The sequence below is a fragment of the Pseudorasbora parva genome, chromosome 21, assembly GCF_024679245.1.
Source record: "Pseudorasbora parva isolate DD20220531a chromosome 21, ASM2467924v1, whole genome shotgun sequence".
NCBI lineage: Eukaryota > Metazoa > Chordata > Actinopteri > Cypriniformes > Gobionidae > Pseudorasbora > Pseudorasbora parva.
The window spans coordinates 13,574,567-13,596,922 of NC_090192.1; the positions used below are offsets into that span (position 1 = coordinate 13,574,567).

General features: G+C 42.6%; 1 protein-coding gene across 1 annotated transcript in view; it reads left to right on the forward strand.

The window, feature by feature from the left end:
- Nucleotides 1-4,307, forward strand: part of grid1b (glutamate receptor, ionotropic, delta 1b) — a 741,339-nt gene extending 737,032 nt beyond the window's left edge. The window contains 1 exon segment of the mRNA XM_067429947.1: nt 1,200-4,307. Within this exon segment, the coding sequence (XP_067286048.1) occupies nt 1,200-1,616 (417 nt within the window). The 3' untranslated portion in view covers nt 1,617-4,307.
- The last annotated feature ends 18,049 nt before the right edge of the window (nt 4,308-22,356 follow it).

Genomic DNA, 22,356 nt, shown 5'->3' on the forward strand with positions numbered 1-22,356 from the left:
GCTTAAATGTATTTGTAGCATACTTATTGAAGAGATAAACAAGAATAGGGAGAACTCAGGCTTGGCATTGAGGAAGCACCCTTAGCTTTCATCTGCTTACTTTTTAATTTTCCTGACACAAATGTAAGTTTATAAATTTGTGTGCTTTACATTATGGTACAAGCTAAATGTTAAAAACCACCACAATTTTTAATAAGAGTCATATTAATGAAACCGGTAACTAGAATTGCACAGGTAACTAAATGAACAGGTTTCTGCATATGTAAACATATTCATTTAAGATATCATTAAGATTTGGGGTTGATCTCTGACTTAGAGCAGTGAGTAATCACAAATCACCCACCAAGAAAACCATAGCAATGCAGATCATTAATTTTTGTTTCTAAAGATTAACCACACCTTGCTTGGATATTATGGTACTTCCTGGAGTCTGATATGAATGTTATTTTAAATACAACATAAGTGTATGATGATACTGCAAATTACCTGAATTTAAAATAGAATGTGAAGCTGCCTTTTTATGTGCATAAATAAAATCACAGCTTGATTTTAGAGCCCTGGACATAGGCATCCTGGACTATTGTCTATCATGTTCATCTACCTCTGGATTAAACACATACAATATTGTTTCTGGGATTGTTAATTGTATTCAATAAATTAAACAATAAGATCAAACTAACAAAATTGTCCATTTTAAATAAACAAAAAGATAAACACAGTACTTGTGCAACTTTAATAGTTTTACTATCAAATGTTTGAGCTATTGAAGCAGATGTGTGGTTATTCAGGTAACAAAATATATCAATGTTTCTAACAAAAAAGATGATTTATTTTAACAGACATTTTAGCAGTTATAACAATTTCTATAGATGTTAACATTGATGTGTTATGAAATGCAGGTTGGCTCCAGCACTAATTTTCTTGGTCATATTAACTGTAATGGCAGTTTTAGTCTCACTCGAGCATTGTTATTTTAAATGCCCACTGGCCAAATTTGATTTCAAGGTGCACATTCTATATATCTTCATTCAAACACAGTCCTACTATTTGAACTTTCCAATTGGGCCTTTTAGTAAATACACCCGCAACACACCCTGCTGTAACTGAAGTAAGCCTTACTTGCATGGAGCTTAAAAAACAACCTGGAACCAGCAGATCTCAGCCTCTCTGTCCCTCCTTTCTTCTCTCACCCTCTCTAGGACAAGGAGGTGAACCTGGAACAGGTGCATCGGCGTATGAACAGTCTTATGGACGAGGACATGGCACACAAGCAGATCCCCGCACCATCTATCGAGATCTCTGCCCTGGACATCGGCAGCATGCCGCCCAGCCAGCAGCGGGAGGCTGTGCGAGACTACCCGGGCACGGGACTGTCTGTGAGCACCTTCCTCCCGGATCAAGCTCATGGGGTGGGCCGGACGCTGGCCCAGGGTCCTGGCAGCACCCTACCCCTTCCTCTCAGCAGCTCCACCATGCCCTCCATCCAATGCAAACACAGGGCTCCCAACGGGGGCCTGTTCCGACAGAGTCCCGCCAAGACGCCCATGCCAATGTCCTACCAGTCAGTACCAGGAGGACCCATCCCAGAAGCTATTGAGCATAGTACGTCCATCTAAGGCCATCGTCACCATGGGCTGCCTCATACTTGCTTTTCAAAGGAAGAAAGCCGAGGTGCAGTTGGAGCTTGGAAAACTGTGGCAGTGTACAAAGAGTATAAAAAAGAAAAAAAAGTACGTAGAGATTTTTATTATGAAAAAAAAAAATGAAAACATGAGAAATCATTTTTTCTTGTACATATTTGTAAATGCTGAAAGAGCAAAGTAAGTAAAAGTGTATTTTGAATATTCTCAATTTTTGAAGTTGAGTTACAAAAACAATTGAACAACAAAAAAGGACATAAACATAATACAAAACGACTGTTTGAATGGCTTTGTGAATTTTGTTCTCTATGGGTAAAGACTCCAATTCATTGTGATTGTTTTCTAAGTGCCGAAATAAAAGATGTCTCTCCACGTTTTGTTACTAGATGATCATACATGGCTGTAGGAACCCAAAAGTTAAGCGCTGATAATTATGCATCACTTTTACAATCATAAACCTTTTTCAACCTGCAAACAGTGAGGCCGTTTAAATTTTGCTTCATTTTCTGGTTTTGGTTGTTGATTACTAATGAAGATTTATGTGTTTGAATTAAGTGGATGTCGTTGATGGGTTTACTGAACAAGCAAAGGCTAACCATTCAAAATGTGAAATAGTATATCAGTGACTTGTGTGGAAATGTCATCACAGAAAAACTAAAACTTTGCAAACAAAGCAACACCACTGAATAACGCTTGGGTTTGGAAGGTTTTTATTTAAAAAAAAAATTTTTGGAAGGTGTTTTCTAGATCATTAAAGTTTGAGATCATTAATCCGTGAGCACAACCAGCCCAGAGAGAACAATTATATTCCTGAAATATAACAGAACAGCGTCACATCAAGGACATTTTAAACCAGTTCATGCTGTTGTTTGTGAAAGAGTTGTATTATTATTATTGGTTTTCTGACTTTTTTTTTCTTTCTGTACAACACTTCACACAGACTATATAGACAAAAAAAAAATGAAAAAAACAACAAAAAATTAAAAAAAAACACAAAAAAACTTGTATATGAAATGATTTTCATAATTGACTTGTTTGTGATATCTTTTTTTAATGAGTTGCAAGGGGAATGTGAGATTGGTAAAATCAGGAGTCTCAAAACCCTGCTCCTGGAGAGCTATCTTCCTGAAGACTTTAAGTCCCAAACTCCCCATAAAATCAAAATGAAACCTATTGAAGTTTTTTGGCTTTTAGGAACGATATGTCAGACTTAGCCTACTGTTATCTGTAAGCTAGTGTGCTCCAAAACAATGACAAAATTCGATAAGCATTGGAAACTTACAGTCTCTCACTTCTGCCAATGTGGATCAATGATTTTGATGACATCCAATTAAATGCTATCTAGAATCTAAAGCGTCCCACCCCCTCCATTATAAGTAGATACTGAAGTTGAGGCTTAATGAAGTCTCATACTGAAGTCACTTAATCACACATTAACTATTTTTTACATTGTGAATGGCATATAGTGCTATATAAAGGGGACAGGGAAAGATTCAGAGAGTGTAAGTATGCTTTCAATTGGGGCGAATTAAGTCGTTTCACATTATTGTTGCGCACACCACCAGAGACACAAGAGTACAGAGCGGATCATATGCACAAGTCGGACCATTCTCGAAATGTATGAGACTCATTTGAAGTCTGCAAAGAATGCTATATTTAAAAGCGATATGGAGGAGATTTGGAAGTAACTGCAGCTTTACCAAGTTCAATGGCTCTGGAATTTTTGTGATGTAAACACTATTGGCCATTTAATAAAAGGGGAGGAGCTTCCTGTTTCAGTGGAAATTATGTTAACGCAATGGATAATGCTGCAAGTTTTAAGGAACTTTACTAGGCATTTCAGTTCCAACCCTGCTCCGACACACCTGCCTGTAATTTTAAGGAACACTGAACACCTAGCTGGTTCAGGTGTGTTTGATTAAGGTTGGTGCTGAACTCTGCAGCTTGGGACATCTCCAGGAACTGGGTTGGAGACACATGGATAAATTAAGTTGGTACGCCCACAACTTGACAAACATCTCTTGCAGGCAATTCTGAATACTCCAAACACACATATAAATAATAATTTTTACTGTACAATTAAACTTTTACATTTCGTTTTACATCATCTATTTTTAATCGTTTTATGTGAGGTTCGGAACAATTATGAATCTCTATCGTGTTATGTTTGTGACCTAAACCAGAAAAACCTTATACATATACATCTATCTGTGCGTATTGTCCTGATGTCATTCCACAGACCTTCTGAGATTTGACATTGTTCAAATCACAGAGAAAAGGACATTTGTCAGCATGGAGCACATAGACCAGTTTCAGAGAATATTTCACACTGCACATGCTTGTCAAAACTCAAGTTTGTATCGTGTATATTTTGTACAAGTCCAAGTAGTTACTGATGTGAACCAAAGTGATATATTACACTGTGTAACACAACCTGTGGCTTTGAGATGCCGACAGTGGTGGTAAGGATGTGTAATTTGTAGGGTTAAGTGTCTTCACTGCCTTACACTTGTGCCCCTTTGATTTCAGAGAAAAAACATTCAATATTCCATGAAATATAACAGTATCATAGCATAGTCTGTAACATTACATCTAAGGGAGACTCTTATTTTATTTATGAATATGCTGCTTGGAGTTTCTTAATCTTTAATAAAGAAATATGGTTTACATTGTTTGATTGATGTTTCAATAATTTTGCAATTATAATTTGGAGAAATATTGATGTTCTTTGATGCCAGTAGGGTACGTTTGAAGGTAAAACTGAGGATACTGCATATGTCTTAAAGGACAACTCCAGGGTGGAAAATTAACCTAAGTAAGGGATAATATACATCCAGCTGTTTGTTAAACCCCGACAGAGTGATCAGGTCCCACTTATTACACGGCTACTTGTCTCAAGTAAATTAGACATGAAATATTGTCTTGAATTTAAACATTTTATTAGCTCTTACGCAAAGCTTCCGCGAAGAAAAACAGTTACAGACTGCTTAAGCCTTTATCTATTGCTGAAGATTTGTTACATAGGCTATATGTTGAAAATGAATGCTGAAAGGGATAGTTCACCCAAAATTGAAACTAAGCCCATTATTTACTCACCCTCCAGTCATTATATGTGTATACCTGTGACATTCCTGTTTCTGGCGTATACAATCGGAGTTATATTTAAAAAGTCCTGGCTATGTTAATCGAAGCAGTAGTTGTAGCTGTTTCTGAAGTCCATAAAAAATGCAGCTGTCCGTCAAAAATAGTGCTCCACACGGCTCCGATGGGTTAATAGAGGACTTCTGATTTGAATCAATGCGTTTGTGTAAGAAAAATATCCATATTTAAAACTTCATAAAGTAAACCCTTGAAGTTTTCCATTGTAACCCATAGCGGTTAAGTGTTTTACAGCCACAAGATGGAGCCATAGAATCAATGACAGCATTAAGCATATAAATAGTACCGGTCAAGATAACTTGTAGTACCCGGCTGAATGGTGTGTTATTCAATTTTGGCGTTTGTTATCTGGGAATAACATACCGTTGGAATGCGCGATTGACCAATCAGAATCAAGTATTTCACAGAGCCGTGTAATAAGGGTAATTAACACATGGTTACCGACTAGACCATCTCTGGGATGTGTTTTCATGAAAATCGAATGTAAAGAATTTGATCTCTAAAACAGATTAACTTATAACGCTAGTATATGGGGCATAGGATAAGTACAATTAAATCAGTAATACCACTAAGAAGGCTCAAAATAGACTCAGACTAACACTGTTTCATAATTTTCACAGTTTTCTGTGATTTGAGTTTGTTTCCATGGTAATTCAGTTCTGAGTAATTTCATGCACTGGTGTCTCATTTCATTGATTAGTTTGTTTTATATATGTAGCTCTATTCTTAAAATAGTTTTTTTCTATTCTTTGTCTGATCTTGCATTTTTGTACCATTTATTTATTTATTTGTATTTTTTCAGAGTGTTTTTCTCCTCTAGAGCAGTGATGTTTTGGGGCTTTCACTGGGCAACACAGATTTTCAACTTATTTTAATATCAATGTAGACAATGACAAAGACACATTGGGTTTGGGATTTAGAGACATTCTAAAATTTAGTGGATTTAAGCAACATGTGTCAGGACCAGTCAGCACCATAATCATACTTTAGACCTAATACTGTCACATGGAATAAATGTTGATACTGCTGAAATTCTGCAGCAGAGCGATGACATCTCAGATCATTACCTAGTATCATGTATACTTATTTTAGCTAAGGCTGCACAGTCGTTCCCCCGCTTCAAATATGGCAGGACTATCGCCGCTGCAACTAAAGATTACTTTGCAAATCTCCTCAGCATCCCAGATAGCCTTGAGAAACGCAAAGTTGCAACAGAAAGTATTTACTCTTTCTTTTCCAGCACTTTAGACATAGTTGCTCATTGGTGCTTAAAGAAGATTAAAGAAAATACTCCAACACCGTGGTAGATCTGCTACCTCTGCTACACTGCTAGATCTGCTTATCTATCTTCAAAGAAAACAAACACAACCCTAGGTATTTATTTGATACAGTGGTTAAATTAACAAAAAATAAAGCTTCAACTTCTGATGTTTGTAAACAGCATAGCATTAATGACTTTATAACTAATTTATAATTAATAACTTTAAATTTATTTACTAGTAAGATTGATAATATTAGGAATAAAATTATTACCATGCAGCCGTCTACTAAAGTATTGCATCAGACAAAGCATTGTGTCACTGAGGAACAATTACACACTGCTATAGGAGACGAAGAATTGGCTGCACTCGTTAAATCATCAAAATTCACATGTATGCTTGATCCTATACTGACTAGGCTATTAAAAGAGATGCTTCCAGAGGTTATAGATCCTCTTCTTAATATAATTAATTCATCCTTGACATTAGGATATGTACCGAACACTTTTAAGATTGCAATTAATAAGCCACTTATTTAAACAAAACGTATTTTAAAAAAACTTGATCCTATAGAATTAGTCAATTACAGGTCAATCTCAAATCTACCCTTTGTGTCAAAAATACTAGAAAAGGCAGTGTCTTCACAATTATGTTCTTTTTTTAAGAAAGAAATGGTATATGTGAGGATTCCAAGTCAGAATTTAAACCGTATCAAAACCGACAAAAAAAACTTCACAAGTAGTAACCTAGAACAGTGGTTTTCAAACTTTTTTTAAAGCGACCCTCTTTTCTTTTCTTTTTTTCGCAAACCCATATATAGGCCTACAACCATTCAAATGAGTCAAGCCAAGCATAACAATACTTGTATACAATGGGCCATTTGACTGTATTCTCCATTAAACCACTAGATGGCACAAATATTCAGCTCAGCACTTTTCCACACAACAACTTTTGATCCTTGATGCGTTCGCAATGCAAAGTTGATTCTGTACTAATTTGATAGCTAGGCATATCTATGGGACGCTAATGAACTGGTTAACTGAGTCCAAATGTTTCCATATTGGTGATAAATTTAGATGCTAAACCATTATTTATTATAGGCTTTGGCTACTTAACTTGGGTCCCAATATTGATGGGAAAAAATCATCCTCTTCATATGCGCAAAAATGTGCTTGAGAATTGCATTTCCGCGGGACTCGCGGAACCCAACGCATATAGAGTGCGGCGAGGGACTAGATTTGATGGCTGAGTGCGGGTGGTACTCGTGTGTGTGCGGATTTGACTACAGCAAAATAAAAACAAATAAAATGTTATAAAATAAAATAAAAACAAATTACAGGTGGAGGCAGAGTATAACGCGTTTTTGCCGGGTTGTGCAATGTAACCAATATATTGGTTAAACAAAGCCGATACAACAAATGTTTATTTCTAGAATGCAATGGTCAAACAGATTCATTAAAGAGAAAAATCCCCTCACCCCTCAAAAGAGTTTTTGTGCAGTGCTGAATTCTGTATGCTGACAAATCCTTTGATTGGTGTTACGTCATGACGAAGAAGTGACGGCATACCCGGAAGCTATAAAAGGGAGGCCAGCGCATAGTAGCGTCAGTTATCGCTCCTCAGCATAACGCTCTGTGTGAAATTGTCTGTCTATTTATTGTTGTTTGTCCACTATATACACATATATATCAGTATGGCGACCAAAAGTAGCGAGTTCAGACGATGTGTGCCTCCGTGCCCCTGTTTCATGTCGGGTGCGGACACACATTCGTTGTATGTGCTTTGTCTGGGTGTTCAGCATACCACAGCGGCTCTTGAGGGAGCGGAAATTGAGACGCCCGAGGCACTTCAGATGAACAGCTGACAGTTCAGATGATCTCCCTCCCCGCGTGGAAGCCCGCGCTGCTGCTTCTTCCCCCGGGGTGGGCGGTCCGATGCACGTGCTCTCTGGTTCTGAGAAACCAGACGAGTTCAACATCAAGGCGGGTGGTGAAGATATTGTGTCGCCACTTCATCCACCCGTCATTGAGGAGTTGGTTGAGGTGCTGACCCGTGCAGTGGCCAAATTAAACATTGATTGGCCACAAGAAATGCAGGAGATCCAGCCACCAGGTAGCCTGGATGATTTCTTTCTTTCTCGCCGGGCTCCAGCACCTCGCCGGGGCTTACAGTTTTTTCCAGACCTGCACAATGAGTTGTGCAGGTCGTGGAATAAACCATACTCCGCGCGTGTCTCCAATCCCCCAGTACTGGATTATTCTAACGTGCTGGGGGTGCGCGAGGCTGGTTATTGGACGATGCCGCGGGTGGAAGATGCTCTCGCGAACTATCTTTCGCCCGAATTGGTATCGTCCCTTAAAGCCCCGGTACTGCCCACCAAACCATGTCGCGATACATCCGCGTTGGTGGGCAGATTCCGAATATATCAACATGGGTCCTGCGTACTGTAGAAATAGGGTACAGACTGCCGTTCGATCACCCCCCTCCAAAATTCAATGGGGTGACATGGACTGCAGTGGTGCTACAGCGGGTTCGGGTAATGGAACAAGAAGTAAAATCCTTGCTGGCGAAGGAAGCCATAGAAAAGGTTCCGATGTCGGAGAGGGAGGCCTGGTGGTACTTTATAGATCTAAAAAAGGATGGAGGGTTTCGCACAAGTTGAGATCACTCTGGCGATAGTCTCAGGAATAAAGCTAGGCCAGAATATCACTGTGAAACACTTTCAGAGAGTGTTAGGGCACCTAGCGGCAGCGTTCAACGTTATTCCCTTCGGCCTGTTTCACATGAGGGCCCTGCAGTGGTGGCTAAAGACCAGGGGGGTTTCCCCCAGGGGGAATCCATTTTAGTATGATAAGAGTACTAAATGCCTTCGGGCTCTAGTCATATGGAAGAAAGTCTGGTTTCTGTCCCAGGGACCAGTGCTGGGAGCATCATGTTGCCAGAAGACCGTTTCAACAGATGCATCCCTCACTAGTTGGGGCGCGGTCATGGAAGGCCGCTTTGCGAGAGGTCCGTGGACGGAACGTCATTCCTCCTGGCACATAAATTGTCTAGAGATGATGGCGGTCTACAAAGCTCTGAGGAGTTTTTTTCCCGGATCTCCGCGGGCACCACGTTCTGGTCCGCACGGACAATATGGCAGTCGTGGCTCACCTGAACTGCCAAGGGGGGTTGAGGTTGCGCCCTCTGTGCAGTCTGGCGCATCTTATCCTCCTCTGGTCACAAGAGAAATTGTTATCCCTCAGGGCGATTTATATCCCGGGAATACAAAATCAGGGGGCAGACATACTGTTGAGGCAGGGGCTAAGGCCCGGGGAATGGCGGCTCCACCCGGAGGTGGTGGAGTTGATATGCAAGAGGTTCGGCCCAGTGGAAGTGGAACTGTTCGCGTCTCAAGAGACGTCCCACTGTCCACTGTGGTTCTCCCTCACACATCCAGCCCCGCTGGGGTTGGACGCCATGGCACAGACATAGCCGAGGCTCCGTCTGTATGTATTTTGCTCTATCACTCTGCTCCCCGGGGTCCTGGAGAGAATCCAGCAACAAGGAGTCAGTCTTCTTCTGGTAGCTCCTCGAGTATGGTTTTCGGATATCGTAGCTCTGCTGGTGGGTCCCCCGTGACAGGTCCCTCTAAGAAGGGACCTTCTGTCTCAGGCAGGGGGCACAATATTACACCCCCGGCCAGAAATATGGAACCTTTGGGTCTGGCCTCTGAGGGGGCCAGGTATCAAGAGGCTGGGCTACCAGCAGATGTGATAGAGATCTTACTCAGCTCCAGGGCTCCGTCAACTAGGAGATTGTACAGCCTCAAGTGGAACGTGTTTGTCACTTGGTTTAGGGAACGTGAGGTGGACCCAGTTAAATGCCCGGTGGCTTTAGAGCTGGAGTTCCTCCAAAATCGTTTCTCTGCAGGGCTTACCCCATCCACACTCAAGGTGTACGTGGATGCCATTGGGGCTTTCCACACTCCTTTGGGTGATGGACCTTTGGGTAGGCACCAGTTGGTTGTATGTTTCCTCCGTGGGGCTAGGAGGATGAGGTCTGTAGCTTGTACCAGGATTCATACCTGGGATCTGGCAGTGGTCCTCGAAGGATTGGCTTAGGCCCCCTTCGAGCCACTGGAATCTATTGAACCTAAATATCTGACCCTTAAAGTGGCATTTCTTCTAGCTATTACATCTCTGAGGAGAGTGGGGGACCTTCAGGCCTTGGCAGTTACGCCGACATGCCTGGAGTTTGCCCCCGGAGGAGTAAAAGCCATCCTGCACTTTTTGAAAAGATGATGTAAGCGGGTCTTCAAAAAAATTGTATATAGTCACCAAAACGGAATTGTGCATCAAGACCTGCAGTGTAAATGCAGCCTTAGCAGCATGGCAGCCGTCAGCTGAGTCAGCACTGCAAACCTGTTGATAGACAGTGGAAATATGCACTGATCCCAGATAATGTCCCACTGACAGTGGCTTTATCAGGGTCTCTATTATGCTAATATGTTAAATAGGTAAATATATAATCTATTACTGCTAATATGTTATAATAGGTAAATATATAAAATATAAGAAAAAAATGTATACTGAGTAAGAAGTGATGTTTTAAAGATCATTTCTGCTACATATTTATAAACTTTTATTTCTTACAAAAGGAAAATGCATTTACCAATATATTATAATATATTGTAAATACACAGACTAATATATTGATGGTATTATACATTATTCATGTAATATATTGCAAAATATACAAATGATTACCCCTTTCAATATATTGCAATATACTGGAAAATATAAATATGAAATCCTATATATGTGAATTGCCTAATGTATACATGACATTTTCCAATATACTGCAATAGTTTTTTGTTTCATAAAGGTGTCCTCAAGAATAATTTAATGTTGCAATTTTTTTTTCTTGCATGCTTTTGTTTTCTTCTGATAGTTTCCTAAGACAGTACGCTACTGTGGGTACTAATGGTTGTTGGATTTCAATTACATTCAAAGACATTTCCATGGACCTGGCCTCATCAAACCTGAGACATCGATTTCCCACAGCATCAACGACTGGTTTTATCGACGTTTTCTTTCCCGCTGTTCATTGGACTTTCCACTGAGTAGGTTGCTTTCACCAGAAAAGTCTAAATGGTAGCTTGCAGTCAGTCATTTTACAGATGTGGCCAAGCTATTGCAGTGGAAAATATGTTCCTTGATCGTCAGCTGATGTTTGCATTAGCAACGAATATCTTCGTTTCGAAGGGAAACTCATACAATGTAGCTTAAGCATCGCATTTGAAAGACAAGTAAGTAAAATCCAAGTTTCTAATCCATAGAGAAGGACTGGCAGGATTAGGGTCTGGAATGGTTTCTAGGGTCCTTGAAATGTTGGTTTGTTTCCACAGCCACCACTTAAGGGGAGCAAAGGCCGTGGCTGCTTGATCGAAATGAAAGTAGACCTCTGCTGTGGTTGCTAATTTCTTATTTTGTTCCAATGGTCCCAGGTATTAGAATTTTTGAACTTACTCAGTTTGGTAATTGTTAAGATGAACGATGCCAGGCCCATCTGTTGTCAATACTTTTGTTTTCGTATTTAATATTGAGGCTATATGACTGTGCGATTTGGGGCGATATCATAGAGCAGGGGTGCTCAACCAGTTGATCGCGGTCGACCAGTCGATCGCAGACTGCTTTCCAGACGATCACGGGAGTAAATTGCACTATGAGCACACTGAGTAAAGAAAATGCTGTATTTAGCCTATAAAAAAGTTATTTATTACCCTTACCCTTACAAGATCTCTGATTACGTTCTGCGATGTGCTGTGTGTGCCGGAGGAGGGCCGGAGCTTTCCAACCAGGGTGCAGAGTGCCGCCTGACATGAGCAGGGGTGCCGTGTACGCACATACGCACCGCGATTCATCTCACATCTGATGACGCATCTATAATATGGGTTGTAGCTTGAAAATAATGCTTTATTTATGTTTCTGTCGATGATACACGTGCTGGCTCCTCGGTGATACATTACAACAGCGATAAAAGAAAAAAAGTGGGCAAACCAATCTCTCTTTGTAAACTTTGTTCAGTGCATGCGAGTGTTGCCGTATGTTCAAATATGAGCCGTCATTTTCTCCGTCATTACCCGCGTGTAGAGCCAGAAGACGCGAATGAGAACTCGCGCGCTGAGAGATCTGTCTCTGTGCATCATCCGAAAGCGCGCACTCATCTCACAGCGCACAAATATTGAGTTATCTTTCAAGTCTTGCGCTTAAACGGACAAACTTACACAAGAAGTATGTCAACATGTCCATCTTGATGAGTATCCTGGAAGACAAGCCTGTATATGACTTAATACAGTCGAGAAAGATGAGACATCACTGCATTAGGTTTTAAAGGGCTAGCAGCCTTTACTGCTGTCTGATTAATTTCAAACAAAAGATAAGGACATCACTCACTGCTCTTGAGTGAATAGCTTTTTTAAGTTTAAAAATAATTAGTCTTTAATTTAAACTGTTAAATATGCAGTTATTTTACATTTAATTACTTTATTCAATATCTGTACCTGAAAACGTCTCAGGTTACGTATGTAACCCTAGTTCCCTGAGGGAACGAGACGCTGCGTCGAAACGCTGTGAGAACGCCTCTGCGTTAATGCGTCGTGAAGCGCCTGTAGAACCATTCCATCGGAAAAAAGATCGATAGTCGGCGTGATGACGTCATCGACCGGAAGCTATAAAACGTCCGTGAAAACAAACAGGAACTAACTTCTGATAAAGCCTGAAGTAGGTGATCACGGACACGCCGGGAGTATGGCAGAGCGACGCAGCGTCTCGTTCCCTCAGGGAACTAGGGTTACATACGTAACCTGAGACGTTCCCTTTCGGGGAACTCGAGCTGCGTCGAAACGCTGTGAGAACGCTTATACCCACATCGCCATAGGACCAAGTGTCTCGTATGTGTGAAGCCGAAGCGCACACGGTTACGAGAGAACCTGCGCCCCAACTGTAGATGCCAGGTCTAGTTCATAGAACCTGACGAAAGTTAAAGGAGACGACCATCCGGCCGCGTTACAAATATCGTGGAGGGAAGCCCCCGACAAGAGTGCTTTTGAAGCAGCCATACCCCTGGTTGAATGCGCCCGGACAGCCAGTGGAGACGGCTGCCCGGCCGCCTCATAAGCAAGTGAGATGGCCTCGACCACCCACTTGCTCATTCTCTGCTTAGATACTGGGGCCCCTTTCTTAGGGGGTCCGAAACAGACAAATAATTGGTCAGATTTTCTCCACAGGGCAGCTCTGTGGACATAAGTATCTAGCGCCCTAACAGGGCACAGCAGATTCAATCTTTCCTGGTCTGACGTCGTGAAAGGAGGAGGACAGAACGCCTGAAGAGTGATGGGGCCCCGTGGGCTCGTAGGAACCTTGGGGACATAACCCGGCCTGGGATGCAGAAATGCTTTCACCATCCCAGGCGCAAACTCTAAACATGAGGGCCCTACAGACAGGGACTGAATATTAGGGGTGTGCATTGGCACTGCCTTCACGATTCGATTCGATTACGATTCACCAGGTAACGATTCGATTCAATTCGATTCTACGATGCATTGTGATGCATCAAAATTCTACTGCACACAAAGCAAATTTTTCATCAGTCATGAGGCAATACAAGCAGATATTAAACAACAGATTGTATTGGCTGCTATGTGTCTCCTGTATCTTTGACATAAAAGTTATTAAATAAAATAAAATGTAATTAAATAAAATTTTAAAAAAATGCAATTAACCCTTAAATGCATGACTGTTTCACCAAACATTCTTACATATTCAGGTCGTTAGCGACCCAGATCTATATTTAACATGGATAGCCCTCTACCTGTCGTGATAATATATAAAACTCCTGATTTTAGAGTAACAGCTACAGAAGAATAAAATAAAACCTATTTCGTTACCTTTTGGAGCTTGGAAGGATTCAGTTTGAACTGATGTTTAATACCATCATCATCTGTCCTCGTCAGAGCTCGTTTACCAGTTTACCAGCATCTGCCTAATATTCGCGATCTCCAGCATATTCTCCAAACTCATTTTCAACGTCTTCAAAATCAATATTTTGATCACTGACAGCTTCTTGACCACATCCATCATCAAGAGACAGTGACACTAACATATGATTGTGTTTAGTACTTGCTCTCTGAAGTAAATCACTGAGCCATTTCAAGTTTTGCAGATTATAATTATTGTTTCGTTTTCTGTCAGAGGTAACTATGAGTGAAACGTCACTTCATCATTGGGTATCAGACATTGCCACCTTGTGGAATAAAGGGGAATTGCACATAATCGATTATGGCACTTTGCCGCATCGATGCTGAATCGTTCATGCCCCGCATCGCGATGCATCGCCAAATCGATTATTGTTGACACCCATACTGAATATCTCCTATTCTTTTGAGAGATGAAATAGCCAAAAGGAATACCGTCTTGAGGGTAAGGAACTTATCCGAAACCTCCTCCAAGGGTTCGAATGGAGGCTCGGACAAGCCCTGTAAAACAATGGCTAAGTCCCATGCTGGGACCCTCGAGTGCATCACAGGCCTCAACCTTAAAGTGCCACGGAGGAAACGTGTAATCAGAGGGTGTCTTCCCAAAGACACTCCACCCAAAGGGACGTGGAAGGCACCCAAGGCCGCCACGTACACCTTTATTGTGGAGGGGGTCAACCCTGCCGAGAACCTTGCCTGCAGAAACTCCAGCACTGTACCAACCGGGCAGTTAACTGGGTCCCACTGGCGTTCTCTGCACCATGCTGAGAAAAGTTTCCATTTCAGAGCGTACAGTTTCCTCGTGGACGGAGCTCTGGAGTGAAGGATGGTCTCTACGACCTCGGCCGAGAGACCTTCCTCTATGAGCCTAGCCCCCTCAGAGGCCAGGCCCACAGTTTCCACATCTCCGGGCGTGGGTGCAGGAATCTCCCGCCCGCCTGAGAGAGTAGATCCCTCCTGGTCGGAATCTCCATCGGAGAGCCTTCCAGGAGAGATATCAGGTCTGAAAACCATACTCGGGTCGGCCAGTACGGAGCCACTAGAAGTACCTGGGCCCCGTCCCGGCGTACCCTCTCCAGAACTCCTGGAAGCAAGACAATCGGGGGGAAGGCGTACAGAGGCAGCCTCGGCCACTCCTGTACCATGGCATCCAGCCCCAGCGGGGCCGGATGGGTTCGAGAAAACCACTGCGGGCAGTGGGAGTTCTCCGCCGAAGCAAATAGGTCTATTTCTGCTTTCCCATAAACCTTCCATAGGAGCTCCACCACCTCTGGGTGGAGTCTCCATTCCCCGGGCCTCGGCCCCTGCCTCGACAGGCTGTCTGCTTCCTGATTCAGGACCCCGGGGATATATACTGCCCTGATTGACAGCAATTTCCCCTGGGCCCACAGGAGGATCCGATGTGCCAATTTGTCCAACGGACGGGACCTCAGACCCCCCTGGTGATTTATGTAGGCGACCACCGATGTGTTGTCTGACCTGACTAACACATGGTGGCCCCTGAGGTCGGGCAGGAACTGTTTCAATGCAAGAAACACTGCGAGCATCTCTAGCCGATTTATGTGCCAGTGCCGCTGATGTTCCTGCCATAGACCCTGGGACAAGCGACCACTCATGGTCGCCCCCCAGCCCGTGAGAGAGGCGTCTGTCGTTAGCGTTACGCGACGAACATGAGCCCCCAACACGGGACCCTGAGATAAAAACCCCGGGTTTTTCCACATGGCCAGAGCACGTAGGCATCACCGCGTGACTTTGATCGTGCGGAGCGGATTTCCCCTCAGGGAGAACCCTTTTGTTTTGAGCCACCACTGCAGTGGCCTCATGTACAGTAGGCCAAAAGGTATCACGTTGGACGCTGCTGCCATGAGACCTAACAGTTTCTGGAACTGTTTCACAGTGACGGCCCGGCCTAGCTTCTGTTCTTTGACTGCTGCCAGGATCGATGTTATGCGTGTTGGCGATAATTGCGCCCGCATAATTACCGAATCCCAGTTCACACCTAGAAAAGTGGTTCTCTGAGCCGGAGAAAGCACACTCTTCTTGGCGTTCAGCCTCAACCCCAGCTTCGACATATGGGCGAGAACAGCATCTCGATGCTGAACCGCCATCTGCTCTGTATTCGCTAGAATCAGCCAGTCGTCGATATAGTTCAGTATGCGGATGCCCTGCAGACGCAACGGCGCCAGAGCTGCATCCACACACTTGGTGAACGTGCGGGGTGACAGTGCTAGACCGAAGGGAAGTACTCGATATTGGTATGCCTCTCCCCCGAAGGCAAACCTCAGGAACTTCCTGTGATGTGGAAGGATGGAGACATGAAAATACGCATCTTTGAGGTCTATGGTGACAAACCAATCCTCCGACTTGATCTGCGCTACAATCTGTCTGAGTGTAAGCATCTTGAATTTGAGCTTGGCCACCGAGCGATTCAATAGCCGCAGATCTAATATCGGGCGTAAGCCCCCATCCTTCTTCGGCACGATGAAGTAACGGCTGTAAAAGCCAGACTCCCTGCTGGGAGGGGGAACCCTCTCTATAGCCCCTTTTAGTGTCTCTACTTCCTGTGCCATTACCAGAGCCTGCTCCGGGCCCACCTCTGTAGGTAGGACACCGCTGAAAGGAGGTGGCCGACTTCTGAATTGAATGGCGTACCCCTTTTCTATTATCTGCAGGACCCAATGAGATATATTTGATAGACGTTTCCACTCGTCTAGAAAATCTACTAAGGGAACCAGCCTCTCGAGGCTGGCCTCTGGTGTACCTTGAGCAACAAGCACAGTGCCCTGAAGCGGCGGACCGGCAGGGAACGACTGACTTGACTGCTCGGGGACCCCCCGAAGGGGGTGCGGACCACCCTCGGGTGGCCCGCGGAGACCGACTGCGCCCCGGCATTGCGGCGGGGTTGGCAGCTCGGCCCCCCGAGGGTGCCGTAGGGAAACGGGTACCGTTAGCAGGGGTAAACACCGTTTCCCTACGGGGGGAACCACCCTCAGCGCCCTGACGCTTCTGGCGTCAGGAACGCTTCGACGAGGCCTTCTTGGCGATCAGGACTGTCCGCAGATCAGCCCTGCCCCTCGAAGGCCTCGCCTGAGAGCGCCGCCCCTCGTCCCCGCGCTGAGGGGGAGCTCGAGCGGCGACGCTCTGCTTCTGTTGCGCCCTGTGAGCGGAGCTCGTACTCGGCTTGGGCTGCCTGATGTCAGCGGACCCAGGGACCTGGACCCGGAGAGGGAGAAACTGCTTTAGCGCCGCAGCTTGTTTCTTTGACTCCTGGAACCTCTCGGTGACAGTGTGTACTGCGTCACCGAAGAGGCCGCCAGGAGACAGCGGCGCGTCGAGCAGGAAGCTTTTCTCCCTCTCCTTGATTTCAGTGGGGTTGAGCCACAGATGCCTCTCCGTAGCCACCAAGGCTGCCATAGAGCGGCCAACACATCTGGCCGTCTCCTTGGTGGCCCGGAGAGCAAGATCAGCTGATGTTCTTAGCTCATTGATTATATCACCCCCCACTTCATCACGTCCATCTAGGTCCCTAAGCAGGTCAGCCTGATAAGCCTGCATTATTGCCATTGTATGCAGGCATGCAGCAGCCTGACCTGCCGCCGAGTACGCTTTGCCCACCAGTGCCGACGTTGTCTTTAATGGTCTGGTGGGCAAAGTCGGGGCCTTCAGGGACGATGCCGAGGAAGGCGAGAGATGGCTCGCGAGCGTCTCTTCTACCTTTGGCATCGCCCCATAACCGTAGTGCTTCAGCCCCATGATGTTGCTATAGACCGAAGTCTGAGGGCTGAACACACGGTATGACGCCGGTCTCTTCCATGACTTTGCCACCTCGGTGTGCAAATCATGGAAGAATGGCAGGCCCCGTCGCTGAGGTTCTGAAGCGCGAGCGGGCAGGAACCTTTCATCTAATTTACTAGATCTTTTCCTTCCTGCCTCAGATCTCTCAATGGGCCAGTCAATATTTAGTCTGGCCACAGCTCGCGTCAAAACCTCAACGAGCTCCTCACTCGCAGGGGACTGAAGTGGCGAATCTTCAGTCGCGATGCTCTCAACGTCCACCTCCTCGGAGCTGGATAGTTGGAGCACCGGCGACTCTCTCGGGGGGGAAGAAACCGCAATGCGTGCTTCCAAGCCCCGAGAAGAGCCGCTGGATGGAGCAGGTGAGGGCAGAGATAAGGCAGCGCCCGTCTCAAACCCCTCTGCAACATCCAATTGTGAACCCCACGACTGCAGCCTCCGCTCTGCCTCGGCAGCAGCGGGACCAGAGCCGCGGGGAACACGAGCCGAGGCACCCTCCTCGAAGAGTGCCCGGCGGGAGCGCAGCGTTCTCAGCGGTAGTCTTTCACAGTGCTCGCAAGCAGCCCCCTCGAGGGCTGCCTGGGCATGCTGCGCTCCCAAGCAGGCAACACAAAGAGAGTGTGTATCCCCACTCGTGATGTAGCGTGGGCAGTGATGAACACACCTCTTGAACTGACTGCTTTCACTCGCCATTTCTCTATCTATTTATTTTCTCTTTTTTTGTAAATATAGGAATATTTAACAAAAGGGTGGAAAAACTCTTGCAAATAGACAGACAAAAACACCAAATAGACAAACAGGTTCACACAGATCGCTTGCTGAAGGCTCAGAAGCTAGTTCCTGTTTGTTTTCACGGACGTTTTATAGCTTCCGGTCGATGACGTCATCACGCCGACGATCGATCTTTTTTCCGATGGAATGGTTCTACAGGCGCTTCACGACGCATTAACGCAGAGGCGTTCTCACAGCGTTTCGACGCAGCTCGAGTTCCCCGAAAGGGAACTAATATTAGACATACCTGAAAAACCTGAAAAGCATTATTTTATTAGTAGTATTTTTGCTTGATAGTATTTATTTGTGCTGCTGCTTGTATTTATATTATTTGTTCTTATTTTCTTTATTTTTATTTGACAGTATTCAATATCTTTTTTTCCCTGAACAAAGCAAATACCAAACCGTACTGAAACCATGGCCCTAAAACGTGATACAAACCGAACCGTGAGCAATGTGTACTGTTACACCCCTAGTGTAATGTATGTGAGGGGGTGCCACAAAATGTTGAACATTTACAAAGGGTGCTATAAAAAAGGTTGGGAAACACTGCAATAGAGTAATGAGATTTAACACAAGTGCTTTTCATTGGTTAAATATTTGTCAAATCCACTGACAGATGTAAAGGGTGACCAATAGTATTGCTTTATGAATTTGTTTTTAAACAATTAATAATAATGTTCAGTTATAAGTCACTTATTAGTTAATTATGAACTAATCATTTACAAACCATGATTATACATTCATAAATTATTAATAAGTAATATGCTAAAATTTTGTGAATGTTTTGTTTATTCAGTTATAAGTCATTTATAAATTGTCCCCTTGAAAACAAATGAATTGCTGTTCTGTTTTAAATAAAAATTCTGTTTTAGCAGACCTGCATTTGTGTGCTTTTGAACACAGACCAGTTTATACTGATCATTTACTAATGGTCTGTTCATAATAAACCATTGTTTGTTGAGATGATACTAAAAATTTTTGACAAAAATACTTCAATTATATATGTTATAAATAAAGTATCATCTAATAATGCAGCAAACATCTATTGATCTGTTTTGATTTATTTCATGATTGAATTATTTTTAAGATAACAGCACATTTGTAAATTGTTAAAATGCCATTTATTGATGTTATAAAAAAGTCATGATTTGTTAATGATGAGTTAATCATTAACTAATTACTTTTAAATGACTTATAACTTACAACGTTATTGACAGCAATGAAATTAGGGGCTTTAATATAAATATTTGGCAGGAATAGCAAGAGTATATGCTAGTAGGCTAATCTGAATTTTAACCAGGGTAGATCTCGACACACTGACAAATTGAAAAGTAGATCTTTGTTCAAAAAAGGTTGGGCACCCCTGTCATAGAGGATGTCTGTGGCCTCTGCATGGCCGTTAGCCAGTATGGCGCTGTTGTCAGCGAACATTAAATCTGTCATGAAATGGTCCTTGTCATACTGGGCTGCCATCCTCCATGATATTAGAGAGGCGAGGAGAAGTTACATCTTCCTGTAAGTTTGCCAAGAGAAGCTAGATCACATCTCCAGTGCTTTCCATAAGGTGAGCCAGTGTATACAACTGAATACTGATCGAAAGTCAATAAATATGATGATCTTTAATTTCCTGCATTGAATTATTTCCTCCATCAGTTGGTAAAGATCTGAAAACAGCAGCTGTGATTCAGCTGAAATCCTTCTTGTTCTTCTTGGCCTGTCTGCTCACAATCATGCTTGACACACACACACACACACACACACACACACACACACACACACACACACACACACACACACACACACACACACACACACACACACACATATATATATATATAGCTCGACAATATTATCACTTTTTCTTGTAGTTATTTTCAGGGTCATTTTATGAACCAGTGTCATTCAACTCCCAGAGAGTGCATCTTTACAGACCTTTTAAATTCGGTCAGATAGCTTGTACTCCTATAAATTTTTTGTCTGAAAGGGAAACTCCAACAAATGCATATGAATAAGGTCAGGCACACAAATTTTTCAGCACTAATGTTTCACTGCGTATATTCAGTCTATCCTGACAGTAGTTTTTTTAACGCCAAAATAGGTTTTGCGTCGGTGCACGCTGTTCATAATAATAAGGATGTGGCAAAGTCTCTCCCTCATTGAAGCTTGAATAAATTAAGGTTAACGGCTAATACTTCACAATAAGGTCCCATTAGTTCTTCAAGTCAAGTCAGGTCTACTTCATTTATATAGTGCTTTTTACAACACAGATAGCGTCAAAGCAAAAAAAAAAAAGTTTTTGATTAATTTCTGTTTAGGTATTTAATTTGGTGTTACTTAAACAATATAATTTTCAGTCAAAACAGAAATACAGTTAATGTTATTAATTTATTTAATAATGAGCTATACATTTGTTCATATCTTTTAGTGTTAGTTAATCAAAATACAACTGTTCAGTGTTCGTTCATGTTAGGTCAGGTCAATTAAATAATAGATACAACATTTGATTTGTAAATGTATCTTAACATTAACTAAAATGAATAAGCATTATTTTTAACTAATATAGGTGTCTCAAAACAGGAGATGAAACACGTAGATCAACAGAATACGATTGTTTGTTGACAGAACGGCAATGGTAACTCAACAAATCGGCAAGCAGGTGAATCTGAAAGGGAATCAATTGTGAAGCACACTGGAGAGAAACTGATGGACGGCTCAAAGGCGCTAAGAAGACAAAAACAGTGAGTAGGCATTCAGGTAGGTAGTTTGTTCAGGTGCACTTTCAAAAAGACACTGAGCAGACTGGACAACAAGTGAGTAGAACTGTGGGTATTTATAGAAGTCCTGGAATGTGGCTGTTTAAAACACTGGTGATCATGAACGGGTGGGTGGAGCTGAAGGACCTGGAGCTGATGGTAAGCTGTCTGAATCCCTGACATTAGCCAACTAATGTTAACAATTTAAATGCTATTGTAAAATTTTACTGGTTTACAAATTCACCTTCCCATCCAGTCCTAATAACTAACAGCAAAACAAATGCCTTGCTGTCTTTGAAGGAGGGATCGATCCAATAAAAAATGTGTCTAAATAAATGTTTAATCAAACAGGTAATTAAGTGAGATAATTTTTTTTTTTTCTAATAATGCCTGTACCTTAGCCAACTTAACAGATTACTTTCCCTATGATCATTAATTAACTTTTTTAAATATCTCTCCTGTCGTATTTATGACATTTGTCTTATTGAAATCGTAAAGTATAAATATCAAGCATTCTTTCTCTCCGTTTTTCTTAATAAATTGCTTTTTATTAAAATATAAAAATATATAAAATAAAAAAAAATATATATATATAATATATATCAAGCATTCCCTTTTACATTCCATGATACTGTATGTCTGATATATATATATATATATATATATATATATATATATATATATATATATATATATATATATATATATATATATATATATATATATATATATACAGTCTTGTTCAAAATAATAGCAGTACAATGTGACTAAACAGAATAATCAAGGTTTTTCGTATATTTTTTTATTGCTACGTGGCAAACAAGTTACCAGTAGGTTCAGTAGATTCTCAGAAAACAAATGAGACCCAGCATTCATGATATGCACGCTCTTAAGGCTGTGCAATTGGGCAATTAGTTGAATTAGTTGAAAGGGGTGTGTTCAAAAAAATAGCAGTGTGG